The 13,211-nt window shown below is 36.3% G+C and overlaps 1 protein-coding gene across 2 annotated transcripts in view; it reads right to left on the reverse strand.

Moving 5' to 3' along the window:
- DNAJC1 (DnaJ heat shock protein family (Hsp40) member C1) overlaps positions 1-13,211 on the reverse strand; it is a 145,603-nt gene that overhangs the window by 69,008 nt on the left and 63,384 nt on the right. For both annotated transcript variants that reach the window (XM_040968214.1, XM_040968215.1), the window contains 2 exons: positions 12,424-12,521; positions 11,405-11,498 (listed from right to left, as the gene is read on the reverse strand). In XM_040968214.1, the coding sequence (XP_040824148.1) occupies positions 11,405-11,498; positions 12,424-12,521 (192 nt within the window). The remainder of the gene's footprint in view (positions 1-11,404; positions 11,499-12,423; positions 12,522-13,211) is intronic.

Genomic DNA, 13,211 nt, shown 5'->3' on the forward strand with positions numbered 1-13,211 from the left:
GATAACCCCGTATTCTTCACTCTCATGCTCCCTGCTAATACCCCTCTATTCTTCACCAGTTGTTGCCGACATAACTTTAATTCACCCTACATTTAGAGTTAATTCAATACAAATAGAAACTCTGAACAAGTAAAAAGCAGGTAGATCCTAGTTCCACTTAAGTATAAACAACAATTATATCTCCAAATGACTGTTGCATTCCTACACTTTTTTTTTTTTGTATTCTGTAACTGCTACATATAAAAAAAACATGATATCTGTGTTTTTGAAACTGGCTTATTTCATTAAGCATGATGGTTTCAGGTTGTTTCCATTTTGTTGCAAAAGACAGCATTTCAGTATTTCATGGCTATGCAATATTCCTTGGCATATTTACACCTTATTTTCCTTTTTTAAAAAGAGATATATTTATTTTTTTTGGAAGTCAGATATAAAGAGAAGAGAGACAGAAAAATCTTCCATCTGCTGATTCACTCCCCAAGTGGCTGCAATGGCCAGAGCTGAGCCGATCCGAAACCAGGAGCCAGGAACTTCTAGGTCTCCCACGTGGGTGCAGGGTCCCAAGGCTTTGGGCCATGACTGCTTTCCCAGGCCACAAGCAGGGAGCTGTATGGGAAGTGGGGCCACCAGGACATGAGGAATTTAGCCACTAGGCTATCGTGCCATGTCCTACACCCTATTTTTTAGTCATCTGCTAAAGGACACTTAAGCTGATGTCATATTTTAGCTGTTGTTAATTGTGCTGCAATAAAGCTGGCAGTACAAATAACTATTTCACATGCTGATTTCATTTCATATGGGTAGATTCTAAGAAATGGAATAACTGGGTCACATGGTAGATCATTTTCAGATCTCTGAGAAATCTCCAAGAATGGTTGTGCTAGTTCTCATTCCCCAAAACAGTGGATTAGGGTATCCTTCCTCCCATATATCTTCACCAGCATTTATTGTTATTTCATTTTTGTATAACAGCCATTCTAACTGGGGTGAGGTAAAGAAAGCGTCACTGTGATTTTTCTTTGCATTTCCCTGATGGCTATTAATCCTAAGTACTTTTCCATGTGTCTGTCTGCAATTTGTATTCAATATTTGAAAACTGCTGGTTTATGTTCTTTGCCCATTTCTTAACAGGAGTGTTTGTTTTGTAGTTCTTGATCTCTTTATCAAGCCTGAATACTAATGGTTTATCAGCTCCATGGTTGGCAAATAACTTCCCCCCTTGTGTCAGCTGCCCATTCATTTTGTTGAGTGTTTCCATTGCAGTGCAGATTTATTCTTAGCTTAATGCAATGCCTTTTGTCTATTTCTTTATTACTTGTCTTTCTGGTGTCTTTTCCAAAAAGTCTTTTCTAAAGTCAAAGTCTTGCAAAATTTTTCTAATGTTTTCCTTTAGTAACTTGATGGTATCAGGTTGTAGTTGTAGGTCCTTGATTATCTTTGAGTAGATTTTTTTATATAAGGGATAAGGATTATCCTGTTCTGCTGGCTAAGAGTAGAAACCGCTTAAGGATAAATTAAAAGAAATTCTTGTCTCTCAGACATGGAAAGGAAGTATCCTATTTCTGTTTTATACCATTACATTATCAATATTGTACTGTTTCTTGGACAGAGTTCAGGAAAAATGAACTTGCTGAACAAAATTATCTGGCATGGCAATTTACATGATTGTAATAATAAACACAGGAATAACACTATTTTCATATTATTCCCCAACTCCATTATACTTTCAGAGACATTAAATGTGAATATGGTTACAGAATACAAATTACAAAAGTTAGAAGATAATGCAGACAAAAGTGAAATTATCTTTTCACTGCCCTAAAAGTCTAAAATAAAACAATTACCATGGAGGGTTTAGACAAAAAAATACACAATACATGAATAGATATCAACACAGTGGGTGTGGCTGGCATTGTGACACAGTGGGTTATGCCACCAGCTGCTATGACAGCATCCCGTACCAGTATAGATTCCAGTCATGACAGTTTGTTTCTGATCTAACTCCTATTAATGTTCCTGGGAAAGCGGAATAAGATACCACCCACATGGTGGTCCCGGCGACGTTCCTGGCTCCTAGCCTTAGCCTGGGCCAGTCCTAACTATGTGGCCATTTGTGGAGTGGGCCAGAGGATCAAAGACCTCTCTCGTATACTCTTAAAAGAAATACTGAATAAACTCATAAGTTTTTAACACAGTACCAACAAAAAGATCTTTTTTCATATTCTTTGATTTAAACTTATTCTATTTGATAGTGATGTACTTGTAGGACCCAGGCCACACTGTGCATCCATGTGTAAAGGCCACACCGTGATCTCACACCTTTACATTCCCCTGGCCGTCAAGCTAGGACACTTTGCTTTTGCCATTGCTCTGAAAACCTTACTCATACTTGGAAACCGGTTCAAGTATCAGTCCCTATGCAAGTTTTTGACCTTCTCTAGTAGAGTGATTCTCTCCTAATACTACTTCTGTACTTAAACAATTTAATGTTTTCTTGCATCATACTATCTTCACTTTGAGAAGATGAGACATTTCAGATAGGGACGCTGAATACCCAGTGCATAAGCAGGCACTCAGTAAGTACTTACTGAACTGAACTAGGTTGAAATATGTTAAGAAACCATCCAAAGAAATGACAAAGCTTGAGGACTGAAGGCTATCAAGGATAACTACAGGGTAACATTCTTGGGAAGTAGGTTCTTAGAGAATCACAGACCTATCTTGCCTCCAGGAAATAAAGGAACAAACCCACTTTTTAACATTACTTAGAGGTAAACGCATAAGCATCGACTCCTAGTTTGGGATTATTTCTTTTTTATTGATGTTAAAGCTTTCTCTTGAAATTTATCCCTCCTGGATTTGTATCAGAACTCTTCTACCTGTTAAAGCACTGGGCAAATGAGGTAGGCCTAAAATCACTGGATTAAGAAAACAAAGATGCATCTCTTATTTTTTCCATGACTATTTTTATGTTGTTACTTTATTTCTGTTAGGATACCTGCAAGCTTAGGCCAACCAAACAATGGTGTGAAGAGCACAGATGGCCATGTACCTGACTTACTCATTCTCCCATGCTCATAGGCACTTTAAATTTTGGCCAGATTTGATGTTAAGGTTACTTACGGCCCCTTTAACAATCCCTTAAAAAAATACTCAAATCTAAGAGTATAATTTAATATTGAGCCATACCAGTCATTTATTCCCTGGCATGGATGAATGCATTAGCTTTTTTCTACATAGAATTTAACTATTTAATTGAGACGGAGGGATGGAGAGATTTTACCAGAGTACCAACAAAAAAGATTAGACCTTAAAAAAAAAAATCAAACATGAAAATAAACCAGCTGTTTGTCCAAACATATGATCCTGACAATGAAAAAAATTTTTTTCTCACACTCTTTGACTTAAACTGAGTAAGTTTAATGAAGGTGAAAGAAGGCTGACTTAATCTCATAGTACAGTACAGCGAGGTAGTCATTAAGAGGACAGGTGTTGAAGTCACGCTACCTAATAGGATCTTAGCTCTGTGGACTGGTGTTGTAGTGTAGCAAGTTAAGCCTGCTTCCTATGACATCAGCATTCCACACAGATATGTGTTCTCAAATCCTGGCTGTTCCGCATCCAATCCAGCTCCTAGCTGATGGCCTTGGAAAAGTAGCAGAAGATGGCCCAAGTGCTTGGGTTCCTGACACCATGTGGGAGACCTGGATGAAGCTGTTGGTACCTAGATATCGTCTCGACACAGTTCTGGCCATTGCAGCCATCTGAGAGAAGTGAACCAAGTGCAAGATCTCTCCTTCTCTGTCTCTATCCCTCTTCCTCTGAAACACTTTCAAAATAAATATAAATTTTTAAAATTCAGCTGTGCCCTTCTATTTACTACGTGACATTTATCCAAATATTTCACTTCTCTATGGAGCAGTTTTCTCATTTACAAAATGAATACCATAAAAGTACCTCATAGTACTGTGAGGAAGACTAAATGTATTACACTTAGAATGTCATCTTGTTAGTTAGGTCTTTTATATGGCAGCTATTTTAAATATGTCTCATCAAATTGAAAAAAAAAAACATGCTATTTCAATACTCCTCATCAATTTGACAAAAACCGTGCTGTCTACCAAAGTAAGCATGAGCTTTTTCGCTTCATATTTACTAAAACATTTCTGCAAATTATGTATCTTTCCACTGAGGCACATTAGCAGGGAGTTTAGTCAGAAATAGAGTGGCAGGGCTCCAACTGGCACACTGATACGCATGTTGCTGTTTTGTGCAGAGGTTTAAACTTCAGAGTATTGATGTTAGCCCCTTCCTGAAAGTTTTTGATGTTTGCTGGCATATGACATCAACTACACTGAAGGATGAGGAATTTTTCCTAGTCATTGTTATCTGGCTTTGTTTGTATTCTAAACTTACTGATATCTCCACAATTTCAGAATTAGATGGTAACCTAGTTGAGAGTCTATTCCAAAGTCTGATGATGATGTGTTGTCACTTTTTCAGCACTAGGAGCCCCTATATCCAGTTTGTCCCAATCCACAATAGTACTGTTCAGAATGAAGCACTAGAGCTCAATCTTAGAGCACTGAGATAAAGATAAAGGCCTCTTGGGTTTATCTGGTGCTAGGTCCAGTACTGAGATCCAAGGCAAGTCCTGTGCTAATGTTCCTCCCCTGCTCCTAAGAGGATGGAATCTTACTGAGTGGGGAAGGGGTCATGGAGACAGTCTTGCCTGCTTGGATAAGAAGGATCCAAAGGTTCAATCTACTGGTAATGGGATGGGGCAGGGGCCCTCTATGTTTGAGTTTTACAATGGTGAGTTGGCTTTACTAGGCTTAAGCCTAAGGAGGAGGTATAGAGACAGTGCTTGGAGCTGAGGGTGAGGGACGCAGCATATTTCAACAGCTCTTTTCCCCTTGTCTTCTCTGATGGCTCTTACTTTAGGACTAAAACCAGGTAAAATGGTCATACTTCAGTTTATGTGAAGGTGGCTGTTCAAACTGGTGTCTCTGTTGTGTCTTTTCAGTGTATGTGCTGCCAAAGTGAGCACTGTTGTCTTTTCAAGCATACTTAAAATGGATCATTTAGTAACACTGAACACACAACATTGGGTTTACTTCCACTTCTTCATTAAACTTAAATACTAAGCAATCCAAGGAAAGCTTAGGAAAGAAGGCATTGGTCAGGCCTGATGCAAGAGCCTAGTGGCTAAATCCTTGCCTAGCATGCCTTGGGAGCCAATATGAACACCCGTTTGTGTCCCAGCTGTGCCACCTCCCATCCAGCTCCATGTTTGTTGCTTGGGAAAGCAGTGGAAGATGCTTCAATGACTCAGGACCCGGTGGTCCACGTGGGAGACCCAGAAGAAGCTCCTGGCTCCTGACTCTGGATTGGCTCAGCTCTGGCCATTAAGAGCCACTTGCGGAGTGAACCAGCAGATGGAAGAGCTTTCCCTCTGTATCTTTTTCTCTCTATAAATCTGCTTTTCCAATAAAAAGATAAATCTTTAAAATAAAAGGCACTAAGAATGGTAAAGAGCAGGAAAATACTGCCTATCCTAAAGGAAATAACAAACATGGGCGGGCTCTGAGGAGCGGTAGCTGGAAAAGAGATGAATGATACTCCATTTCTTTTCAACTGATACCTTAGATTTTCTCTCTTGGTTTGAAGCTTCCAAATACCCATCTTCAGAGGAAAATATGTTAGGCACATTTTAAAAAATCTGACCATGTACGCCCATTGATTAATGATAATCTCAGAATTACATGTAATATATAATAAAATTACAAAGTATACAGAAAATTTAAAATTATATAATTTGAATAAGTCAAAATTTAGGTATAGAACTGTATAAACTTAATTCACAAGATAACAAAATTCACAATAAAACAAAGCCAGAAGCTCTCCTGATCACAAGACATATATATTCAAGGCGATGCAAGGTCTAAAAGCTACTTTCCATTGGGGCTAACAAGTGGAAGAGTCCCCTAGAAGCTATTTTCTAAGTCCCAATTTGACACAGGAATCCACCTCAGCTTTTACAATAAATCCAACTGGTTAGGATTTTATGATCAGATTATTCAGCTGTTGGAAAAATTTATTATTCATTTCTTTATTTTCTTCCACCTACTTTAATATCTATGATGACTAGCTGTTTCACTCTGGAAAACTTGCTTTAACACGTAATCAGTGAAAGTATCTCTATATAGTTATTATTGTGGCTTTTAATCTTTTCTACATCCAGCAGTACAACTAGAAAACTTTACATTGGATATCCAAGTTCTTACAACGTACACCCTCCTTCCAGAGGACAGAGATAAAGAACTTTGAGCTTTTCTCAGTTCTCTTGTACTCCTTTGTCTTTCTAGAGCAGTTTCAGCCTCATAAAAATTCAGAGCAGCTTCTCCATCGCTTTCCATTTGTTTATGTACTCCTTATGCAAAATTTGTTTCACAGTTTTTTAAGTTTTAGAATACTAAATGTAAACAGCGTCATCCCCTGAAAAATCCAGTTTAACTTCCTGTACAAGGGCAGGCAACTCAGTTGCCACAAATGCCTTCAAGCCTGTTAGAAGCTTTTTTTCCTCTGCTAATTAGCTGTGAATGTTTTATTTGTTTGGTTTCTGACGGTCTCAGCAAGCAGAAGCAAAGGGGCTAGAAAGGAAGGGCCTTGATTGTCAGGGAGGGTGACCTCTGGGCTTGTCTGTAGTTGTTGTCGCCATGGGAGAACTCTGTTGAAAAGAAGATGACTCCACTTACAGGTAAATCTATAAAGTTGTTGCAGTACTCTCTTTACTCACAGGCAATTTTTTTCTTATTCCCCCTTTTAATGTAACAGATACAGAGAAGCAATACAGAGAAGATTCCTCTATTTTCTCAGTCCTTGCTCCTGTGTAATCTATAAATCTGGATTCCAGCATGCATAGCCTCTGTGGCAACTTCCCACAATAATTTTTACTTAATAGTCTTAACATTATATCACCTTGGTAGTGAAAAAAGATGTGGATGAAATTTAACAATGCAGAAATTTCATAACTTCAGGCAATGTAAAACTATGGAAGCTTTATATTTTACAAATGATCTCAGAGAGAAATTTAACTTCACATTTAGAGAGAAACTTAAATGGTGACACCCAAAAAATTAAACTACCAAGCAAATAAATTCTGAGTACTTAAGATGTATCTGATTACAAAAAATGCAGGGTACCATAATTAAGATAGCTGCTACTTCTTCAGTTTCTATAAGAAACTGATGGTCTTAATGATCTGATTATGGGACTAGATACGGAGACTTCAAAAACAGTTACAAAGGGTTCAGCACGGTAAACTAGTGGCCAAGGTTCTTGCCTTTTATGCCCTGGCATCCCATATGGGCGTCGGTTTGTGAAGTGGCCTGCTTCCCATCCAGTTTCTTGCTTGAGGCCTGAGAAAGCACTCGAGGACGGCCCAAAGCCTTGGGACCCTGCACCCACATGGGAGACCTGGAAGAAGCTCCTGGCTTTAGATTAGCTCAGCTCTAGCCTTTGCAGCCACTTGAGGAACAAATCAGTGGATGAGAGATCTTCCTCTTTGTCTCTCCTCCTCTCTGTATATCTGACTTTCAAAGAAAAATAGATCTTTTTTTATTTTTATTTTTATTTATTTATTTTTTTAAAGATTTATTTTTATTATTTTTTCATTGGAAAGGTGGATATACAGAGAGAAGAGACAGAGAGGAAGATCTTCCGTCCGATGATTCACTCCCCAAGTGAGCGCAACGGGCCGATACTATGCCAATCCGAAGCCAGGAGCCTCTTCCGGGTCTCCCACGCGGGTGCAGGTTCCCAAAGCTTTGGGCCGTCCTCGACTGCTTTCCCAGGCCACAGGCAGGGAGCTGGAAGGGAAGCGGGGCTGCCGGGAATAGAACCGGCACCCATATGGGATCCCGGGTGTGCAAGGCGAGGACCTTTAACCACTTGCGCCACCGAGCCGGGCCCGAAAAATAGATCTTTTTTTAAAAAAGTGAAAAAGTTGCAAATTAAGTTGAAAATAATCACATAATATTGCTTTAATTTTTATTAATTATTTGCTCCTCTCATAGTTATAGAACTTATGCTCAATTAAAAGGTATCTCAGAAAATACTTTGGGAAAATTTCCTGTGTCATAGCTGAATACAGCCAACACAGAAGAACGATACAGGGTTTGATTACGTGAGAAGCAATATATCTAAGAAATTACCCTGTATACTATCTAGTGCACAAAGTAGGCAGTTTGCTGTTAGCTATCCATCCTTCAGGTTTCAGTTCAAGTGGCTCCTGATTTTGGTTCCCCTTGTTCATGATGAGTAAAGAGCTTGAGGCTCTCAGGCTTCAGAATCCGTGTTCACAGTACCCATGTGAAGTGTACATTCTGCATTTCATCATGGCTACCTCTACACACAGTATAGAAGACATACTGACCTCTGTGTTCTGTCATGTGGGTAACGTATTTCCACTGAACTGGCTGAAATATTTTTCTAAACATATCAAAATAAGAATCTGCTTTATACCGCCAACAGTGTTTTCACTATTCTTACTTGTAATTTGAGGTGTAGAGAGGAACAGAAAAGAATTCAGGTAAGCGAAGCAGGAAGAAGGGAATCTAGATCGTAGGGATCTAGATAGTATTTAATAAAGGTGAACTTAGGATCATACGCTGAACTCAAACTGTCACTTTCCCCAATACTACCAGATAAGTTTGTGTGTATGAGAAATGTAGCAAAGGAATAGCTGTAGACAGGACAATGAAAAAGAAAATTGAGGGGTGGGGGAGGGCGCGTGTGTGTTGGCTAGGACAAGCTTTGGGTGTACAGTGTGCCAGCATGAAGGCCACCTGGCTCCGAATCTCCTACCTATAGTTTAGACCCGACTCTTACCTATTAGTTACATGTTTACAAAAAATCTCTCCAGCTCAGTTTTAGTTAACTTTTCATAAAATTCAAGAGGTTCACATAAAAATAAAACTCCAGATATCTGTTTAACTTACACTGCAGTTGGTTCGGTTTTATTTGCTCTTAAATGTTTTTGTCAGTTACACTGACTATTGCACTGACATAATTCAATTACATATTATCTTTAAAATATGTAATGTATATGGCAAATGAAAGTTACTTCTAGGAAAATCAAATTGAATGAGCTCTGGAAGCTCAAGAGTTTCTAAAAATGTTTTAAACTGGATGCGGAAGCCAATTCTAAAAGACTAGGTAGAAATAATAAAAATATATCAGGATTATATAATGATATTATTTCACAACAGTTCACTTGACTCTTGCATAAAGAAATCAAGACGGAAATATGTCTATAGAAATCAAGATCAGAGGTATGGTTTAACAAAGTACAAAGACAAAGGAACCCAATCAGTGGACACACACACCCACACACACACACACACACACGCCAACAATGGCCCTACATCACAAAAATGGTGAATAAAATATAAAGTACTTGATTAAAAAGATTACATGTATTTTTTTAATGCTTCACTCTTACTGTAGGATTCTTTTTTATCACTATAGTTATTATTCATTCAGATTGCTTCAAAGTAAAGTACTTCTTTTAAATTTAACAAATGCCTTAAATCTTCCTAAGATATCAAAGAAGTATCACATTAAAAGTTCAGCTTTATAGTTAAAGCATGTTTCATACTACATGATTTTATGGAAGAAAAATTAAAACAAAGATTACAGCAAATCCAAAAAAGCACAAACCTAATCATAACAGCAAAAATTCATTATAATTTCATTGGTATCTTTCATAAGTTATATGTATATCAATCTAAAATACTTTCATGATTACAATTTGTCAGTCTACCACCTTGCATTGTTTATGACCAACAAAACAACTAATCTTGAGTCTCCAAAGTGAAAATGTCAAGTATTTACCTAAAAAAAAATCATTTTATTTTCTTTATGGTATGTATTGTCAGGGAGAAATAATTACCAAGTAAGTAAAAATTTTAGAACTCAAACTGATCAAGAAGTTTGATAAAGAAAGTACAGTTTCTAAAAAGATTTAAAAGTTTCTGTAAAACTTCTTTGAATACTTTCTAAAAAATTATGATGAAGCAAAATAATCTGTTGGGTTTAGATATCACAGATAGTTTTAAATAAGTGGTAAACGCAAGCAAACATAAAATATTGATTCTAGTTTTACAAACTGTCCTGCATGCTAACCAAGAAATATGCCAGTTTAATATCAATATTAATTTTAACATTAATTGTACCAAATAAACTATTATGAATTGCTCAAGATTGAAATTACATTTCGGTGCTTCTGACCTAAAATATTTCTAAAAGATGACAAATGCATACTTATAATCTTACACATGCCTTGAAGGGTGTTTTCAAATAAATAATATAAAATAGTAAATAACTTAAAAACGGAATATTATCAAAATATTTTATTAACTGTGAAGAAACTTAAGATATTGTAAGTAGCAATGATAAAAACTAATTGTTTTAATGGAAAAACTGATAGTTTCACAGAGGTTAGAGAGATGAACACTAATCATTTTTAGCTCATTTCCTCTTCAAATACAACACTTTCATTATCAATGGAAAGAGGAAAATAAAATACAGATGCCAGAGTCATTAGTATCCTTAAAAGATCAGGAAAACAGCTCTGGCACATGAATTTAAAGTGAATAGAACTAGCTCTCTACTTATAAGTGATCATTTTCTGAAATGAAACATTTCTTCCCCCAAATTACAAACTCAATGAATCTCAAAATTTACTAAAATACACCAAAAAATATTATATATACCTTCAAGTAGTTTAAGTATGTGCTGTGAATTTTCTAATTAGAAACAACAAAATTAACAAAGCAACAATTTAACAAAATATGGCTTCCCATGCTAAATATAAAGAAAAGTGAGGTAATGGTCATATAAATATGGTATGATTCACATTTTATCATTTGATCAAGATTAACTAGAATGGGAACCTTTGTTTACAGGCAGAAAACAAATGTCCTCACTTCTTTCAATACTGTAAATAAGATGAAAAGCAATATACATTTTTACATAATTATACAAATGCTTATGTAAAGGTTCCAATGTTTTTACACTTCATAATTAAATGTTATTCAAATAATAGGTGATGAGCTAGCTTCATGAATCTTGTTCCTTTTTACTGCTTATATTTTTAATAGTAACAGTAGGCAAAAGATTATTCACTTTTTCTATCTTGATATTCTAAAAGCACTGAGATAATTTTATAGGACCTTTTATCTAAATGTTAAAAATACTGTCAATCAGGCTTACTTTATGAACACATCATTTGATTCATTCAATGTTGTAAAGCACTGTATGTCATTCAGATAACATGCATAAATTATTACACGAATAATTAAAAATTAAAGCACCTAATATATGAAAAGAATATTTTTACCTGGATTAGATGAGGCAATGCTTTTAGTGTGAGGCAAAACCAAATCCCCAGTTTACATGGAAGCAAATCCTGCCACTGTGGTTTCGTTAGCAATCTAAGGAGAATGGAGTAGGGGGTAGGGTAGGGTAGATCATTAAAATAAACTCTGCAGACAAAGTATTTTTTTTAAAGACTATGAATTCTTTTCTGAATGAACTTTCCAACAAAAAAAAAAATGAAGGCATTCAATGAAATATTTGTGACAGTTATTAGTTCATCTGACATTCTATCATGATACACACTGGTTACAACAAATGTACTGTGTCTTACAAATAGGAGTCTAGCCTAAGTTTTTGGGGAAGGTGATTTTAACAATGTTACACAGATAAAGAAATGCAGTATTTTTTTCAACCTGGCCCTTTCATCACTTCTGCAAAATGGATTCTTAAGCCTTAGGACTCCTTCAGCTATAAAAGACTAACCATCCTGTTCCTAAGTGCTGACAACCAGATATGAAGACTGCAGCATAAACAAACCAATACATAAAAATTAATGTCATTTGCAGTTCACTGAAGCATTGCTCACTGATGTCATCAGAATAGAAGGCAGGCAGAATAGTCTGATCTCCATCTCACATTGATCGAGTTTGTGCCCTGCTGTGTGAACTGTTTAAACTCTTTACTTCTCTCTATGAACCAACAGAAGAAATGCTGACATCTCTCCGAGTGCCCTGCATCTCTCGCCTCTCCACACACTGCTGCTCCCAAGCCAAAGGAGACTGTTTTGGTGATAACCTGGCTTCCAACGTTCAGTAAAAAAATGTAAAGCTATACAATTTGAGAGTTTATGTTAAATGTAAATTAATACTTTATAAGGAAAAATTCTGGAGAAATGTTGCTTATACACAATGACACATTAGTCTTTTATAGACTTATTTAGAAGTAAATGAGAGTATATCTACAATGCATTTACATATGAAATTAAATCTTATTGAAGACACATTTAAAAACAGCACTAAATTATATTTTACATGCTCCTACCTTTCATTTTTTTCAGATGCATCAGGTTTTGACACATCAACACTCTTGCTGCCAGTCTTTTTTTTCTTTTCCCTCCTTTTTCTACTGAGCAGTTTATCCTGAATGTGCAAGAATTATGGTTACAGGTTATCATTAACATGTACTCTTCAAATGTTATCAACACTCTTCTGTGAAGGGTAAACATTATGGAGGAACATTTATGCAAATGTATGTAGGGTTCAACATGATTAAGGAAAATCATCCATCTTTCACAATAACTGTTGCCATGGTATCCAGGCCCCAACACACATGAAGTTCAGCACTGTCAGTCATGTGCATCTCCATAGCAATCCAAGTTTTCTAAGGGAAAGCATTCAACTTACTTTTTTCATTCATGCAACTTTAATAATGTCACTTCAAAAGGAATAAGTAAACAGATGCTATTCATGAATGCTGACAAATATGCTTCATTATCGTTGCTGCATAAAGAAAAGTCCACACTGTAGCATATCAAACTGAAGCATAATATTTTAACCAGCTGAACCTTGAAGTTATAAAATTATGGTCATTTCAAACTTTATTTTATTATGACACCTTTAAAGTAACTCATTATATGCAGGTCCCTGACAAAAAAGAATCTGAGTCAATCTTATCTTTAAAAATGCATCTACTTAAGGTGAAAAATTAAGAAAAATGTAGTCCTACATTTTTAGTGTGATATTTGAGCCTTCTAAAAGTTTTATAAGAAACCCATCACATTCTTTAAAAAAAGGGGGAGTGGCTATTTTCTTATCTCATGGGCTCTTCCT

Source organism: Ochotona curzoniae, unplaced genomic scaffold (genome assembly GCF_017591425.1).
Source record: "Ochotona curzoniae isolate NIBS_2020 unplaced genomic scaffold, NIBS_Ocur_1.0 scaffold_4683, whole genome shotgun sequence".
In the NCBI taxonomy this organism is placed as follows: Eukaryota; Metazoa; Chordata; class Mammalia; order Lagomorpha; family Ochotonidae; genus Ochotona; species Ochotona curzoniae.